At 39.2% G+C, this 19,872-nt stretch overlaps 1 protein-coding gene across 5 annotated transcripts in view; it reads left to right on the forward strand.

Annotated features, from left to right (window-relative positions):
- rbfox1 (RNA binding fox-1 homolog 1) overlaps positions 1-19,872 on the forward strand; it is a 567,561-nt gene that overhangs the window by 262,134 nt on the left and 285,555 nt on the right. For 3 of the 5 annotated variants that reach the window (XM_049560284.1, XM_049560285.1, XM_049560283.1), the window contains one exon: positions 568-602. The exons of 1 other annotated variant lie outside the window; for it this stretch is intronic. In XM_049560284.1, coding sequence (XP_049416241.1) covers positions 576-602 — 27 coding nt within the window. In that variant the 5' untranslated portion in view covers positions 568-575. Of the gene's footprint in view, positions 1-567; positions 603-8,374; positions 8,611-19,872 lie in introns of those variants that run through there. One more of the 5 variants, XM_049560286.1, reaches the window with a different exon arrangement.

Raw genomic sequence — 19,872 nt, forward strand, 5'->3', positions numbered from 1 at the left:
ATTGTAGCTGTAGGGTAACACAGCAACTATGGCAACTATGGTAAGCCAGTGGTTCTTATTCCCAGGTCGTCAATCACCAATGCTTTATCATGCCCCTACAAACACCAAAGGCACCTTTTGGAGTATCTGTGAGACATGTTAGGCTTTGAACTTATTTCAGTGTAAACCCATCCTGACAGTATTTGATGCTCAGAGCAACTGACGTAGTAGCCTATAAAGAGCAGGAAAGTCAGTTTAGAAGGGAAGGGAAATTGGATGGGTCAAACACCCAACAACAAATATTGTGTTTGGTGAAGCTTTAAGTCTGATTATCGTTATTTCCTCTCTCTGGCTTGTGAAACCAACACTTTCCATTAACAAACTGAAAGTGTCTTAATTGTTAAATTTGCAACATTAAAGTCTTTTTACAGATTCATTTAGCCGTAGCTTTCACTGCCTTGATCAGGAATCAAGGGATAATTTAATACGGCTGTGCTCATCTGTGGTAATGGCTGCTGGAGGAGGCTTTTAAGGATTGTGGTCACTTCAGAGTCAACAGCTAATTGTTTCTTCTCTTGTACATTTCAGGCCAACTAATGAGCTGTGAGCAAGAGCAGCTGAGGGTAAGTTCTGCCATATGAAGGTATATTTGTCAGAAAGCACCTGCATATGTCTACATATGGTGAAGTGTTTCGGTACACCACACACTGTCATGTAATGTAACCACATATTACATTTGCTTGTTTCATCAGCCAATTTAACACATGTGGTGTACACAAATGTACAATGCCAAATTTTTCTCCTGGCGACTGGAATCTGAGATGCAGGAGATGCCTCCCCTCACATCATTGGTGTTATTGCTCTGAAACATGTGGTATCAACTGATACAACCTTTTTAAAAGCTAATGGCAAGACCACCAACAAAACTTACATCCATGTAGTTACAAATTCACAGTGGTGAGTTTTCTGTACCTTTTAAAAATAATCCATTGATAAAAACTGCAACACTTACAGTCAGTAACACATTAAAATTCAGTATATGTGACATAAAACAAGTCTATTAATCTCGCAGCCTTCTGGGAGTAGTGCGTATTCTGTACAGTATGTTGTATCTCAGATTGTTCAGATTATAGACCTTGTAGTCGTCTTTGTAGTTTGTGTTTGCACATGCTTCCATGCATGTCTCAGACTCTCATGAATGAGTGCTTTGATTTTAGTGGTATGCATGAGGCATCTGTATGATGAGCATGTTTTGGTCTCATTACTGACTTGACAAGAGACTTGAGAATAGCAGTGAACCAGGAGCCTCATTATAAATCTTGTAGATTGAGTAGAGCTAGCTCATATCCACACTTAATGAGTCAGAGCTCTCGCCTCTTTGCTGTCTTCTTGCCTCATGGGATTTTGAGTCTACTTCTGTATTTTATTGCTGGGTTAAGCAAAAATGATTTTTTCCAATAACCGACCATAAACCTAAAATAAATAAATAAATAAAATGCAGTTACAGCAGCAGTAAGTACAGCCCGTGTTGGCTTTGATGCCATGCAGCATAACTCTCATTAAGTTGTGGGAGCATTTTGAGTCTAAAAATAAACTTCCAGCAATAGTGTTATTATTCATGCCATGGCATCTTATTGCAATCCCCTCTACACACAGCTACCAGCCGATTTCATTTCTTTTTAATTGTCCATAGCCATAAAGAATTTATCAAGTATTTCCTTCAGGATAATGGGGAAATGAGAAGCAAATAGATTACACTTACAGATTGGATCTGGACTCAGAGTTTTTGGTTATTTTCTGTTTGGTTACTTTGCCCTAGGGGTATTTTTATGATAAACACACATTTTTAATCACAGCAGGATCTTCTATCACTGTTTACTTTCATACACATCATACATAGGAGCAAATCACAGCACTCACGACCAGAATATGCCAAGGTGCCAGAAAACCATGTGTCAAACTTGTGTAGGAAAGAGTAGCTGCACACTTGGATCAATGCAAGTATCTTTAATGAACCAAGCTTTCGGTCGAAGGACCTTCATCAGGGTTACCCTGTTAACCTGATGACTCTTCATTAAAGATACTTGCATTGATCCAAGTGTGCAGATACTCTTTTTATACATATCATACATCCCATCACACTCATATGAAAATATTGCTGTTTCAGTTCAGTATTCTGTATTTTCATTCTAGAGTCCTGACATGTCAAATAATCACCATGACTCTATACGACCTACAGTATGAAACCAATTCTTAACATGTGATGCCATTTTATAAAGGTGATGCACTTTTAATCTATGGCTGTTTTGCAACACAAATATGTGCTATTAAATATTAATGTTATCTGTGCTGACCTCTGCACAACATCTAACCTACAGTATAGTGAACATGAGCACACCGTGAACCCTGTAGGATCAAAGTGATGACGCTCAGAGGACATTATGAACCTCAAATAACTGTAGTATGTATTTGCTTTTAAAGCCAGGCTAATAAAGGAAGTGCAGACTTCACCATTAACCAAAAGGTTGGCAACTGCCTAGGGCCCCCAGAAGGGAGGGCCCCCCCAAAGGGCCCCGTAAAAATATTAATTAGATATATACTGCAAACTTTTCTTTTTTTTTTCCCAACAAGATAATCTGCTGGTGCCAGGGATACTGAGAGTTTAAGGAAAAAGCTTGCGTGCATACAGTATGATATGGATTGTTAGTAAGATTGGATGGAGCCAATAATCCTAGAGAAGTTGCCCTTAGCTGCCATGCTGCCATGCTGCCATGCTGCCAGCTGCGTTGCCATGTATGGGATTGGTAACCTTATTGGTAATCATTTCTGCTTTCTTTTAAAAGTTTGCAGAGTCCTGTTAGTATGCCTACAAGCTGGTGACAGCCATTGCTGGAGGCATTACATTTTTAGATTCTCTGTCTGTCTGTCCTCCCATTCTTGTGAACATAATATCTCAAGAATCTTAAGAATGCCTTGTGGGAATTTCTTCACATTTGGCACATCCATCTTGTCAAATGAGCTGATTAGATTTTAGTGGTCAAAGGTCAGGATCACTGTGACCTTGTTTGTCTCATTGTTGTGAACGCAATATCTCAAGAACGCTTTGATGGAATTTATTCAAATTTGGCATAAATGTTCACCTTAAATGATTAGATTTTGATGGTCACAGGTCAAGGTCATTGTGACTTTGCGTCTGTCCTATTCTTGGGGAATGCGATATCTCAAGAGCACCTCGAGGGAATTTTCTTAAATTTTGCACAGATGTCCCCTTGGACTCAAGGATGAATTAATGAGAATTTAGTGGTGAAATGTCATAGGTCAGAGTGAACTCACAAAACAGGTTTTTGGCTGTAACTCGAGAATTCATAAGCTACTTAGGACAAAATTTGATATGAATGTCTAATACGATAAAATGAAGAATTGATGACATTTTATATCCAAAAGGTCAAAGGTCAACCTTACTGTGACATTAGAATGTTCTGCAAAAACATTTTTCCAGCCATTACATATTGTCATAACTCAGGAACAGAAGGGAGACATTTGGACAGATACTGAATTTGTGACACTAATCTTGGGTGTCCACCTCCAAAATGTGCTGATTGTATAGATTGTCTGTGCTATTGGGTGGAAGATGTGTCTGAAGCATCCATGTTTTAGAATTTTTAGCTTCTTTGCAGCAGCATCCATATGTGGATCATTGTGTATTGTCATGGCTACAGATGATTCTGGACAGACATGGATGTAAACTTATACGTAATTGTTTGGCTGTAATTTTAATTTTCAGTTTGTTTCCATACATTGTTGGTTTACTTAGAAATGCATGCTATAAAATACATATTGTGAAGCTGAAACCTTTCCAGTGGATCATGAAAACCATGTTCATAGTGCGTACATAGGCCAAACTCGCCCTACAGCCACTAGAATCATTTCACCTCAAGGGCAGAAATCTGTACACTCCTATGTGCACACTGTAAAGTACCTCCACTGCCTTATAGCGTTTTTATTAGATGACAAATCTGAAAATGCTTTTGCATACTGATGCAACTTTGTTCCAATGGCTGCACTCAGAGTTGTTTTAACTCATGTACCCCTACTTATTTAGGTAACTGATAACTCCTCGTGAGCATAATGTACAAACTGAACTAACGCACTGCAAAACTTATTTGTCAAGTGTGTCCTATTTGGTTTGTGTTTATAAAATCCCTTTTGCACATCCTGATGCTACCAAACTAGCAGAGGGCTATTAAGGTTATGGGAAGGGGGGGGGTTACTGTGTTATAGAATATAGAACATACAGTCTTATGCTTCTTTAGTGTATTACGTTTGTGCAGGAGGAAATTATATGTGTAAAATATGTCAGACTTGAAATAACATAATGTCTCTGAGCCGTTTTGGAAGTGTCGGCAAGATATGTTTTTTATTTCTCAAAAGATCTTTGACCCTGTGCCTCTCCCCAAATAAGTTAAATAAGAGTTGCAAGCTCAAACAAAACTTATTTTGTGTGGAGCCAAATGCTTTTTTTTAGGATTCAAAATGAAGTTGTGTTTGGCTCTGATGAGAGGTCAGGATGTCAGAAGTCTATACAGACAACTCATCCAGCTTGTTATTTTTGAGTACCTGCTGTGTCAAACATTCACCGGAACTGTTTGTGCAGGTGATGAACATAAAGAAACACAGGGCACACTTGGGGATTCATGGGTAAAGCTCTTGCCCATCACCACAAACATTTAATGTTTGACTCCTGTCATCATTACCCAGGCTGTTCTCAATCCCACAGCGTCAAATACGGATGTTTGTCATGCCCATCAGAATGTGATATTGACTCCAAAAGCACCCTTTTGTATCTGTATGAGATGCATTGGGCTTTCAGCTAACTCAACCCAAACCCATCCGGCGTCATACTTAAAGCTGAGAGCAGTAGTCTTGTATACCAGAATTATACCCAATTTAACCCAAAACATAATATTTTTTTCTAAACCTAACCAAATAGATTTGTTGCGTAAACCTAACCGCAACTGTTTCACTATCTTAACCACAATTTACAATGTGTTTCAATTGTGCATCACATAGAAGTGCTAAAGGGTGCCCTGTGCGTCACCATGAGATGCCAAGGGGCATGACAAAGCATTGGTATTTTACGAGCTGGTTAGAAAAAAAAAAACAGGTTCTATTTCCTCTGGCTTAGTCATACATACCTATGCACAGCCATGTTTTCTAGTGGGAAGCTGGCGAGGTTTCAGTGATCCCACTGCCTTTACTGCGTCTATCATTGCAAAAAAAAGCAAACAAAAAAAACAATCACAATTCAACAACACTGTGGTTAATGTGTTGTTAGATTTAGGTGCAAAAAACACTTGTAGTTGTAGTTGGGAAAGGATAATGTTTTGGCGTAAAATACCTGCTTTTTGTGCCACTATGGACACTGGAAAAACAGTGACGGGTCACAAAACACAACTGGTTTTGTTGTTTGTTGGTCTTGAACAGTCATCTGCAGTGTTCTGAAGCTTGGCAGGCATTTCGCCTCGGTGTCACAGTACATAAAACAACACACTCCTGTGCAACCCTTGCATCGTTTTAACACTTGCCTGTTTTCCTGGTAAATAAGACAGTGTTTTCCAACCTTTTTGGCTTGTGAAGTAAAACAACATCTACTTGTGACCTCTCATCATTGGTTAAGACACTAGTGTGGGTGTGAGTTTTCAAGACTCAAGATTTTATGTTGACAGTTGTGAGCATTTCAACATTGCATTTCAACGAGTGTTCCTTTTTGTTATTATAATTATAACAATAATAATAATAATAATTATTATTATTATTATTATTATCAGTGTTTACCCTACCATTATATCAGGGGGGTGCCCTGCCCCCCCAGCGGCCAGCCCCGCCCCCCCTTTAAGGTCAGGTTAATTTTATTTAATTTATGTTCTATAGAGCACCAGTTCACAACAGAAATCATTTAACTTTACCTTTCCTATAGAACAGGTCTATACCTTGTCATTTTATTAAACAAACTAAATAGCCTTATTTTATTCATCTTATTTACACGACGGCATGTCATTTCTGTCTCTACATGGTCGCACATTTACAATTCTCCTCTGCTCTCTGTATCGCGCATGGTGGAGTTTCGCCCCGATGCGCACACGCACAGAAACGTGTGCACACAACACACACTGACACGTATGTGCACACACAGGCAAGCAAAATTGTTGATTTGTGCTGACGGGATTAATTTTTCAATGAACATAATAAGGGAATGTTGTCAATTAGCATATCTAGCATTTTACCAAATTTTTTTTTACATGGAATGTTTCCAGAAAATGTTCAGCGAAAACATGTCCATTCTTGCAGTACAATATGTGCTTGTAGCAACTACACCATTACTCAACTTCTTTATGATTGTGTTTAGACCCTAGCTGCACTGAAGTGTGTCTATCGTTTGTGCTGTTAATGTATGTACACAGGACTCCCTGGAAAGGATTATCAATCAATCAATCAATCAATCAATCAATCAATCAATAAATCAATCAATTATTTGTCACATGGAATTATACTAGGTACAACTCCAGTAAAATGTGTCCTGTCAGCTCCTTGAACTTGTGTGCACTGTAATTTTGAACTTTTTGGTAATGTATGGTTTCTAATTGTGCAATGATTAACCTGTCAACACATCTTGACCCCAACAAGATGACTGTTTCATCCCTTCTCCAGAAGATGAGCAGAGCTGCTCTGCAGCAGCCTCTGAACAGCATATAGAAGTGATCCGCAGCAGGAACAGGACTCACATTTCCACCATCACACCAGTCCTCCATTCACTGTAATGGCAGATTAACACTACACAACATTTTGGTCCGTTCATACAAGCACTATGTTAGATTAGCCAATTGTAGAGTCAAGAAATCTTGCTGTGCGTGATGTCATTGCATTATTTTTGTCCTATTTTTATTATAATTACTATTATAAAATTAAAATTATAAAAAGCTCCATCAGATGGCAGGAGATACATTTGAAGTACCGCATGCAAACTCTATGCAAGTCACCGAATCCTCCTCAAGTTCCTGCAAATGTTTCACAATGAAAGTCTGTTTAGAAAATGAAGGGATTTTCTCAACCAAAATTATAGTGGCCTTTTAATTTTAAACAGATACAGGAAGTGTTGAGTTTGAAATGACAGCGCGTTGTATTAACTTAAACAGGGCAAAGAGAAGCGGATTAAAAGAACAATAGAAACATACAAAGGGAATGAGATATAAAGGCCTGTTTCTAATGCGGTGTGTTTCAAATGAAGCTGGTACCTTCTGCATTTGTGATTAGTAAAAGCCCCGCCACTATATTAACATTTTTATTTCTTTATATCCTTCTCCATTATGAAGAAATAACATTCTCTGCTAGCTTGATGCTAATGGCAGTACTCACCAGGTTGCTAAAGTGCCTCTGCTGTTTCATGTCATGTTTTTCCCTTTTTACTCTGTCCTGGTAACGTCCCTAGAGGATATATGAAAAAGACTGGGGTGTTGTTGCCATACAGTTATCGACGGCACATTGCTCTGTGTTTCTATTGGTTTAAAGTGACAGCTTTGATGGAGAACACTCATTGTCGTTCACGTTCCGAGCCCACACTGTACCATGTTGCGTCGGGCTGTAATTGGGCTGATATTGTGTAGTGTGAAACCAGCATAGGCTAAAGCACACACCTCCTCTACTTCTCTAACCGCAGTCCTCTACTCTGTCAGATCAGCACATAGATACACTAAAGATTCGCCTGCTTGAATGGTGCTGTCCAGGACTTAGCCAAGTTTAGATGAATCAAAGGATAGTAAAGTTCCTGATATTTTACCTGCCGGCTGTTTTAGGTATTCAGTGACCCCTGGTGGTTTTAGTGTTAAAACTGCATAGGCAGAATGGGATGCTTTTGACTGGGGGTCCCCTAGGACCCTAATACACTGGTACTTTTAAAAAAGCATTAATTAATATTAACATTTTAACTCTGATCATCTGTACTGCTTGCCCTGTTAGAATTTGTTGTATCTACTATAAGATGTGAGCAGCCCAGTTTGATACACTACTAGAAGCCCACATCAAAAAGAGCTTGAGCGAGCTACTAACAGCTATTTACAAGAACACTTCAGCTGAGTGTACACTTTTGTGTGTGTGTGTGTGTGTGTGTGTGAGAGAGTGTGGTTTTCTCCACCTCTCCTCTTCTGTCTCCCTCTTTCGCTTTCATTGTGCGGTGGTATACCGTAGCCTCCTGCTGCATAGAGTAGATTTAGTCATTAGGCTCCCTCATTCTCCCTCACACACATACACACACACACACACACACACACACACACACACACACACACACGCACGCGTATACTGAAGTACACACTCACTGAGAAGTGGTGGCTAAGCAGGATTTTACACAAAAGGAGCGGAGAGGAAGAAAGAGAAGTCAAAGGGAAAATAAAAAAAGGGTCAGAGGCATCTTCCCAATCCAAGAACAGTTGGCACACACTGACTGTGATGGTGAGCTGGTGACCGGGGAATACGCAGTAGGTTGCACAACTTGTGTTTAAAGCAAAGGAGGAGTCTGTTTCGGTGCTGCAGGGGAAGGCACTCAGCTGTCCAGTAACCATGATGATGTATCTGTGGGTAAGTTCTATCCGTGTGAAATACTGTGTGTGTGTGTGTGTGTGTGTGTGTGTGTGTGTGGGTGTGTGTGTGTGTGTTCGTAATTTGCTTTTTTAGTGTTTCCTTCATGTATTTGCTTTATTGTAAATGTGCTGCAGGAAGTGTTTCAGGTTGATCAGTCTTTAGTGATTATCAAAACTACTTTGTAAAGAAGGTGTTGTCTGCTGCGTATTACAAACAGGATAATTGGTTAAGGTGTGAATGTATGTTACAAGTAGCAATTATCAGTATCTTTAACTGTCCCATTTGATAGGGGAAGATTTCATCCACGACCCCTTGTAACTCTGGCCTGAGAGCATGTCTTCATTTCAGTACGTTATGTAGTATTTAACACACAAACACACAAACGGAGAAGACACACAAGCATACACATTTCAAATAATAAATAAATAATAAAATAAATAAATGAGATTGGGAAGTGTCCTTAGGCAAGACACCAAACACCAATTGCTCCCAATGGTCAGGCCAGCACATTGCATGGTAGCTGTTGGTGGTTGAGTGTGTGTGTGTGTGTGTGTGTGTGTGTGTGTGTGTGTGTGTGTGTGAATGAGAGGCAAATTGTAAAATGATGCGAATATAAGCTCTAGGCCTTAATAAATGCAGCCAGTTAACATGAACATCGGGAAAATTAAGTCAAATGAAAGTTTCATTTCCTAACAAGATGTTCCGATCATGGCCATTGCAACATCGAGGTCAAGTCCTCAGTGCAACTGCATTCCTTTGCTTTTTGTCTCACATTTTCTAATTAATGCAACTGTTACAGTATCCTGTATAGAGCTACAGCGTATCATCCTCTTTCCACAATCTAACTTGGGGGTTTGCTTATATCCACTCTGATTATCTGTGCTGCCTGCCTTGTTCTACTTTGTCGTAGGGATGATGCTGCATTCCCAATCATAAAATGGTGGTGCTGTGTTAGATGTACAGTATGTTGTAATGCTTGAGTTGCACAAAGCACAGTGCCAACTGTGAGTTGGTCATATGGGAGTGTCTGACCAACTTTATAATGCTGACCTGAGGATATTACTGAGTGCAGTGGCATGCTGCCATGGTGACATATTTTTATAGATTCAGGCATGTTGGACATTCATTGCAGCTATCTAATGCACTCACTGCATTTAACAGCCATGCCTTTTTGGCATGAACAGTAATTGTGAGACATTGTTGTGGCAGAAGGCAATCGAGTTGTATTAATCTAATAACAGCATTTAAGATCAGATTTCAGCTTTGTCCATTGCAGCATTGCCACTACGTACACGCGCATCACACACTGTGCATAGGGCATCAAGGGCTGGAGGGGGCACCAAAACAGCCAATGATCATCAGTCATAATCATAATGATGAACTATTTAAATTTAAGATGAAGCACAACTACAGTAGGCACCATTAGTCCATTACAGGCAAAATGATATACATAATTACATATTACAAAATTCAGTTTTATCTGTGTTGGCAAATGCCGGGGGGAGAGGGGTAGGAGATGCAAAACGCGTCATTGAGGGGGTTTATGTCACTAACATGCCAAGGACCTCTGCGAGCTGATGGACGAAGAGCTCATGGCTCGGTGAGAAGCCAAACACCATTCATCAGGTGGCTGAAAATCAGCAAAGTGTGCACGGTAAGGTGGGGCTAGCCACAGACATGGCCATTGTCAAAAAGGTTGTGTGTGTGTGGGGGTGTGCGCGTGTGTGTGAGTGAGAGAGAGCGAGAGAGAGATAGTGAGAGACAGAGTGGTGCAAGTTTGGTCTGAGCAAATCAGTGTGTTGCGCATGGCTCAGTCCACTAGTTAGTTAGTGTTATTGAAACATGACAATTTCATGGTGATTTTTTTAAAGTAAAATTGATATAATGGAGCAGAGACTATTTCTGTCTGTTTGTTTTCCTGAAAAGTTTCCAAAGAACTGAACAAAAAAATTTGTTGAAGTGTTTAAGTTTTGTAGATCATAACTTCAACATATAACTGGTCCTACAAGAGTTGCTTGACAGATTTAAATGCAGAAGTATTTAAGTGTAAATGTATGTCCATACATTACAATTTTATGTGGGTTTACAAGTGACACGCGACTAAATTAATGGCAGCTTGTCTACCTTTGCCCACACCCCGCATTCGTCTTAACTGAGTAAAAGCAGGCTGTACATGTTATTTGCACTAGACGTGCATCAATGTGACAGAGCTTTTGAACAAGATTTTGCAGCAAAGGCAGACCAGATCTCTGAAGTCTGATTTATAGTGGTATGTAGACTCTACTCAAAGCCTACGCTGTAGCCTACACAAGTGACCAATGCCCTTATGAGAATTTTTATTTGTGAGGTGATGTGTCTTTGTTGCGCTGCAGTTACACCTCCAAAACACTAGTTGGCAGTTGGGTTTCTATGCTTCTGTGTTGACTTTCTGAGAAGACACAATTACAACACATAAAAAATGGCTTAATACCAACACCATTAAACATAAATACAAAATTCTGCTCCATTATAACTTGCAAGGTTCAAAGACAAAACAACTGTTTGCTACTGGTTATTAGCATAAGCCTATGACATTTAGTCACATAAATTAGCCTAGTGGCTAACAGAATTTTTCTTTACTTACATGGAGCCAGAAAAAGCAGCAACATTAAGTAAAGATAGCATTACAAAATTTGGCTTATAACTCATAAGAGTCACCTACAAAACAGCTGCCTTATTCTAGACGTGTTTTCACCACATAACAACATGCTAACATTATTAGTAAGCCTCTATTTGAGACATTTCTTTTTTTTTTTTTTTGGATATTTTTTGGGTATTTTTTGCCTTTAATGAACAGGACGGTTAAGTGTGAAGGGGGGGTGACATGCAGCAAAGGGCCACAGGCTGGACTCGAATCCGGGCTGCTGCAGCAACAGCCTTATACATGGGGTGCCTGCTCTACCACTAAGCCACCAACGCCCCTGTTTGAGACATTTCTTAACAAGATTTCCTAGATTAGCCTAATGGCTAGCAGACTTTTCTTCTACTCATATGAAGCTGCGATAAATCAAACACAAGACCTCAAATGCTATTTTATGGCGACTTTATTGTCTTCACAATTTGTTGTTTGTATCTGTGAAATTAAAGTAAATAAAAACTTTGTTTCCCCTGAGGAAAACCTTTTTTTTTTGCAGTTTAGTGCATGTCAGGCTATGGCATAGATTATGCATCTACACAGACCCTACAGTGTAGGTTTAGTGGTGATTCAACGCAGAAGTATAAACCCGGGTTTGCCCTTACCTGACCTGCTTGTCTCCAGTGTCAAAGGTCTGAGCTTTGTATATCCAACCATCCCTGTGACCTCCTCCTTCTGACTTCTCTGACAAATAGAGCATTACATTACTAGATTGGAAAACACACTGCCTGGTAACAAACTTAATAAATTATGTTCCTCTCCAAACGTATTCAGGGAAGCAATGTGTGTAATATAAAGGTGTTTCATAGAGACAGGATTGGGGTCACAGGTTCACACTGTTGTCTCATTATCAGAAGGTCCTCATGTTGAACCGTTGCTCCTTCTGATTGTTTCACATCACCTACTAATATTTTTTCCTATAATATCATTCCGAAGTCTCCCCATCATGAAAACACCCCATAATAATTACATTTTAGAAAAAAATAATTAATGGAATTCTCCCCTTCAGATGTCTTCTAATTTCTGTGTGCCTACTGACTCAAGGGCTTTGGCAGAGGGAACATGTTAATTGAGAAATATTAGGCCACCTTTAATGAAAGAAGGCTTGATACTTTTTTTAGTAAGTCCTATCCTCTATGCAGCAGTACACTTCATTTGAAGAGTTCATATTTAATTGAGATTACAGCCCTAGCATAAAGTAGACTGCTGCCCCAGAGAGACCGAAACAAATTTGCAAAAAGATTCCCCACGCTTTAAAAAGTTCATTGGAATCTGTTTCATGAATGAGGAACCCAACAAATCTATCACATTACCATTGAATTTCCCAAGGGCTCTGTATAAAGTTTTCTTGAAATTGAGAATGCGCCGCGTTTCTCTCCGCTTTATTAAGATTCAAACTCTTGCAGCCCCAAAGAAGAGATCATTAAAATCAATATTCAATTTGAAGGCTGCTGCTTGTGATGTGGGGCTGCGCTTCATAAAAATGTCAAAAAGATTTAGCTGTGACATACACTGGAGGGACGGCTTGCATTTGTTGATATTGATTTGAAGATATTATAGAGAAAATATCCAGAAGAAGAGTTTTAGCAGCTGCATAATGACAAAAGAATGAAATGGAATAGCATCTGAATAGAATAAATGGCAATAAGCAACCCAGTGTAATAAATCAGATGGCGAAATGTAATAAAAGATGCTGCCTGAATAAAAGGTTAAAAATGTAATACCATCCACGTCTGCACAAGTCTGCAATTTTTACCTCATAGAGGATTAACGTGCGACAAATAATATATTAATAATATACAGGCCACAGGTCAGCAGCTAGGTTCATTTTTTTTTTTGCCGTGGATTTTTTTTCCAGCATTGTTTATTTAGGTGGATATTTTATTTTTTAGTAGTACATTTATTATTATTATTTAAGAAAAAAAATATTATAAAACTTGTTTGAGGGTCTTATTTGAGGGCAGATGTAATTTTTTTCATGTAAGCTAATAAATGCTAACAAAGTTCTATTTTGTGAAATTTTGTGGGTTTTTTTTGTTATTTTGTGTGTTATACTGCTACCAATAAGTGATATTTGCATGACTTGCTATGTTTACTGGAGTTTGCACAAACTTGTTATTGTCTCTATCAGGTGTAAGCCTGGAACAGATGATGCGTTTGGTCATATGTGTGCATATGTGCGTGTATGAGTGTGTGTATCTGTCTGTCAGCAGTTACTCTCACAAACTACTGGAACAATCAACCTAATATTTTGTGTGCACATTTATGACCGTATGCTCAAGGACGTCTTGGGGTTGTGGTGATTCAAAAATGTTGAAAAACCTGACCAGCAGGCGGGGGCTGCAAGTTTTTCAGAGATCATCCTGACTACCGTCGAGCCTTACTGTCTGTTGCAGACCACATTTTGGCCTCTGCTGTGGCTCGAAAACTGGCAACCATAAAAAAGTTTGGTCTCATTTTGAATCAGAGTATCTGCAGGTATTCCATACCCCAGAATGTTATGATCCACTGAAGTTAGGCACATTACAAGATGAATAAATCCCATGATTGTTGTCTTTGCCACCATCTTGAGTGTAAGGGAACTGGAAGGGACAATTCAACTGAGCACTGATGCGTCATGTTCCGGTTGCCCTGACTGTGACCCGGTTTTGTTCTGTTTGTTGCATGGTGTCGTACCACACCAGGAGCGTTTCAGAAGCAGTGCATATTGTGTGCCCCATTTTGTAGACTTGCATATTTGATTGATTTTGGTCATTTTTGCTTGATATTTATGCTTCTACCATTAGTAATGGTAGAATGGTCCTGCTTTGTTGTTCTGTAGCCTACCGAGAAAGATAATACCATTTAAGATCTAGTTATGAACAACATGGATCAAATGTTTGTGGCTGTGTTTTAGTTATTAACAATACATTCATCCCCATAATAATATCTTATCTTCTGAAATGTGCTGCGATACATCGGCTAAAAACACAGGCATTGTCTAGAGTGGCCGTGATCAGCTCTGGTCTGATCCAGCTTTCAGTTGGAAGTGGGCTGCTTGGCGGAAGTTTGCACTTTACTGAGTACACTTATTTACACTGTTACCAACCTTCAATAGAAAAGATTTGATACAGACTGTGAAAGGGAAAACCTCAGTTTTCATTACAAGCCAATGTTTTATTGAAGGGCCTGATTTGGCCCACAGGCTGCTATCAGCCTACCAGTGATGTAAGCAATAATGCTCCAAGATTTCCTGATTTAAGTAAATGGACCTGCACCTTTCTGGTCATCCGACCACTCAAAGCGCTTTTTACGCTACAAGTCACATTCACCCATTCACAAACTGATGGCCGAGACTACCATACAAGGTGCCACCTGCTACTCAGTTTTTTTAAGTCACTCACACACCAATGGAAGCATCATCGGGAGCAATTGTATCTTGTATTTTGCTCAAGGACACTTCGGCATGCAGACAGGAGGAGCCGGGGAATGAACCGCTGATCTTCTGATTGGTGGACGACCCACTCAACTCGCTCTACCTCCACAGCCACAGCCGCCACAGTAAATAATGGATGAGGTGAAGGTGAAGAATGCCAAAACTGATCAGAAAGTCAAATTAAATTACAAAATATGTTGCTTGTCTGTGCCCTTCATAATAACACAAAGGAGCATTTTCTGAAATGCAAAATAAATGAGTTCATTGTGTATGTTTATTGTGTTCATGTGACAGCACTATGGTTGAGGTTTGGTTAGGTTTAGGCACAACCCTGACTTGATCTAGATCAAGGAAAGATAATGGTTTTGGGTTTAAATAACACTCTGTAACATCATCTGGCCTCCTCTTTTGCTCCTGTCATAATTACTACAGCCCAGGCCCGGCGTGGCTAATCGGGAGGACCGGGAAAATTCCCGGTGGGCCGGTCTGACGAGAGCCGGTGTTCAGTAATTATTATTATTTTTTTTTTTTATTGGGCTGTGTTCAGTCATGGCACTGGGTATCACGTCTGCTGCTACCGCTGTCCCTGGGCTGCCTCCACTGGCAGCTGTTTTTTTTTTTTTTTTTTGCAGACGCACCCTGATGTTTGTGTGCATGGGGGGCGTTCAGATGTAGCGTCTTTTGAGCGCACAAACCCATTCAATGTAGACACACGTCATGTGCGCTCACAACCCAAAGCAGCGCGCATTCGGTGCAACGCGCTTGTTTATTCGTCCGGCGCACAGCTCCGTGGACCTGCTTCTCCCTCCGGTGTTGTGTCAGATCCCAGTTCCCCCTCGGGCTGTGTCTCTCCTACTGTTTCCCATGGAGCTCTGCCGTGTTTGAAAGGCAAAGGAAGCCCGTATGTGGAAAGACGTCGCCTCCGAGATGTAGAATGTGTATTATAGAAGAGAAACACACATTTCAGGACCGCTGACTTGTATCATCAGAACAGACATATCCTGTGATTTTCAGCCTCCTTTCATATTTAATAGAGGGGGGACAATACCTGACAGTAATATTCTTAGCTGTCAGGATGTGTCTGCTGTAAAGGGTAAATATAATCATAGAAGGCTGAAAATCACAGGATATGTTGAAAAGGATGTTGTGTTGTAAAGAATAATGTTGGAGATGTGCACTCATGTTAATCTACATTGTGAAGCAACCCTTACTTGCACTGAATTGGAAATATTTTAGAAAAATACTCAGAATTACAAGGCTTTAGAGAACAGTGCGCTACTGTAGACTTAACATGTAAGGTTATAATAGGTTGTGATCTAAAGTGGGCCGGTCTGAAGCATGAAACTCCAGGGCTGAAAATGAGTCCCACACCGGCCCTGCAACAGCCATTAGGCTTTGTCACTTAAACTTAGAACACTTGATGAAATGACTAATGCCGCCAGTCTTATCAAAACAACAGTCTCATTTATTACATTCTCAAAATAGATACACTCCTTACAATGAAATGCACTACTTTACATTTTATTTTATTGGTCCTGACTGTAAAATTTATCAACGCAATATACATATCGAAGAAACTTGCTGCCTCTCTTTGCAAACATGTTATAATATTTGATGGTAATACATTTTCCATTCAGTCTTTAAATTTGAATGTTTGTAATTTCATAAACAAGGCATCAATGTTTAGTTTTTTCTAATAATCTAATTTGATAATACGTCTTGTGATTCTAGAATGAAAATTGGATTTATAGGGGTTTTGTGGGAACAGAAGTCAATGTATGAAACAGTAAACGAGAATACACAGCACCATCCAATTGAATGGATCCTGATCTTTGTACAATAATGCATTGCGTTTGGTTCTTTTGATTTACATAATGAATGAATATGAATTTTCCATCATAATTTATAAACAAGTACCCCAACATTTACATTACATATGTTCTTTCCATTTTGGCAGCATTCCCTAGATGTTGATATTTAGTTGAAGAATGTTATGATCCATAAGTTGTCAATTACAAGATGGAATACAATCCGATGTTGATTGTTGTTGGTCTTGAGGTTTTGCTGTTAAGTAACCAAAATTCAACATCTTCCAAACATCTTGTGCCAGTGCTATCTTGACATAAATAATGACATTTAGTTGTGAGGTATAGAGAACAAAACCCAATGTTTAATAATATTGATGTCCACACAATGTGTAATTGCCATGTTTTTAAATATTTAAAAGATCATCAACCCAATTTTCATTCCAAGCAAAATTTAACGTTGACATAAGAGTCCAACATCTTTCTGACATTATATTGATGTCTGGTTCCATCTGAGATTATTATTATTTTAACATCTGTAACAAACTGAAATAATATACTTTGAAACCATTCACATACCTTGCAAAAGTAATTTATCAACAACACAAATAATTTAAGATCATACCCTGTGGAATACTGCACTTTATTCTCAATCATTCACATTCTGGACCTGCTGAATGTTTTTTATTGGATACATTTCTCTGTATATTGGGGCTTGTTGCTTTAATAAAGCAGTAAGTGTTTAGGTCTCACAGACCTTCCACCAACATCTCAGCACATTCATATCAAACATCACATTGCTATGGTTTTGTATGGGCAGTAGAACGTATAGGAGAGTAAATTGGGCTGTGTGGTTGTGCTTGGAGGGCTACCAGTGCAGAACACAAATGACGTTTCCTGTTTTGTAGTAAATTATGCAGGGCTTCCTGAGTGCTGGCTGAACAGGCACTCCATATATTCCAGCAGAACAGCAGAAATATGATGTGGGAGCAAGCCTGGCTGACGGGTATTAATGGCAGGCACTGCAGCAAGGCGAACACAGTGCTGCACTGATACTGTGGGGGGAGAAAGGACAGTTTGGATACACTGGATTTTTTCAGAGGAGAACAAATCAGTGCAGAGAATTTTTACAATAAATGGACCCAGAGCATTTGATTCAGGGTTGTTTTGAAGAGGCCTAGTCACTGACCTGCAACTTTCACAAGAAGCTCATACTGAGTGTGTGTATCTGTACATTAGTGTGTACATACAACACGGTCTCACAGAAAGTTGACTTTCAGTTTCACACAGAACAAGAACAACAGTCTTCTGATCGGAAGTCCATGTTTATTTGGATAATGCACCACCCCTCCTACCTGCCCTATGCAGACTTTCTTGCTTTTTATACTTTATTCACGTGTCTACCATGACAAAAGATCCTCATTGACTTTGCATTGGCATTGTTTTTGTGTTGCCAGCACATAACTTTAACAAATTCCATGCCCACCACCCATGGATTGATTACTGAATGGGCCTACTGTGCACAGGCCTAGGGTCGACCCCCGTCCCAAACTTCTCCTGCAAAATATCACTTAGATTAACACGTAAAGCCCAGTAAGAGACTCAAAGTGACCACAAAGAGCTGCAAAGGAACTGCAAAGAGATGCAAAATAACTACAAAAAGTAGCAAAACAATCACAATGACACAAAATTACTACAAAGAGACCGACTCCAAAAGACACAAAGTACCTCAAAGAGACACACAATCATTACAAAAGGTGCAAAAGAACAAAAAGAAAAAAACAAGGTGCAAGACCACCACAAATTGTGTTTTGCTCCCATGTAGGAGAGGAGGAGGTGTTGCATATCTGTTCCCAGGGGCCCATTCTTTCATAATCTACCCATACCACCACTAACTAATGCTTTGTTAAGAGCTCATGTCCATTCATGTATTTATGTAAGATAAGATGGGACTGTCAGATACATGTATGTGTCTTGTGTTTTGCTGTGTTTAAGTCATTGTATTTATTTGCAGTAGTACTTTCTGTATGTTTTATTATTATTTAACTGTATATGCTTTTTAGCGATTCCTAAAACAGCTAGCGACTGTATTTTTTTCCAAATGTTACTCAAACAGGGGGAAATAGTGCGTTTGGTGAAGAATAGTCAGCAGATTAATGCACATTTGATGCTCTAGTGCAGTAATTATCAATCTTTTTCATATCAAGAGCCCCTACATTGATATAAACAAGACCTGTCTGTTGGTTGCTATGTATGATTAAGAGCAGAATTCTGTACACTCTCATGACTCTGTCTCACATTTGGCTCACTTCTATTGTCGATTAAATAGTAAAAATAACCTATTCCTATGGAGCTACATTTGTTTCTTTCTTATTCAATCAAACAGAGTAGGTTTTGCAATCAAAAAAAGATTTGAGAGCAAAAGTATCAATATTGCAATCAAAAAATGTTTTATTGCAAGTAAAAAAAATGATTGATTAAAAAATGCAAATCCAAAAGTTTTGTTTGCAAATCCAAAAGTTTTGTTTGCAAATCCTAAAGTTTTGTTTGCGAGTCATTTCTTTTTTGTTTGCAAGTCAAAAAGCCTTGCGAGTAAAAAGTTGAACCTGGTAGGCGGGGCCTAAACTGAACGCTGTAAGACATGTCTCTATTGGCCAGTCTCAATCGGAATGACAGCTTGCAAAGCATTTTTTTTTTTCTTCTTCTCTCGGTTGGCGGATTGCAAACAATTCAAAGGTGCATACCGCCACCTACTGTACAAGAGTGTGCAACATCATGTCATTTAGCCTGTTTCTTAAATTCTACTCATCAGCCTAGTATGCTTGCAAAGCAACATGGGAGTTCTGTAGTTTCTGTAGTTCTGTAGCGAAAATCAATTCTGAAACCGAAGTTTTTCGGCCTCCAGTTTCCAAAAAAAAATTTGACTACACGAGTGGTGTGATAAAAAAAAAAAAAAAAACATGATATCCACACGAAACTGCAAAACCCGCTACCAAGTGATGTAATACACATGTCAAAGTAGTAGGTGGTGATGCCCACTCAACTGTGACATTACTGTATGCATATGATATCAATTTTGTATCTACAGATACCATACAGATACCCCCCATTCAATTTAAAGCAGAACTGATTTGAGTAAAGGCACGAGAGTAAATCTGAGTATATAAATGGTTAGTTCTTCAGTTGGCAGATACACCTAAAGTAAAGCTACTGAAGACCAGCAAAACCACAGTTTGTTTTCATTTATTCTTTCAGGTGGGTAAATGTCACCTAAGCACCTTCAGATTTTATCAGTAGTGTACCCTAAATAGATAACTTGTTTGAACTGTAACGTAAGGTAACTGCATACAAGTGGATGCAACCGT

This window comes from Epinephelus fuscoguttatus, linkage group LG19 (genome assembly GCF_011397635.1).
Source record: "Epinephelus fuscoguttatus linkage group LG19, E.fuscoguttatus.final_Chr_v1".
Taxonomy (NCBI): Eukaryota; Metazoa; Chordata; class Actinopteri; order Perciformes; family Serranidae; genus Epinephelus; species Epinephelus fuscoguttatus.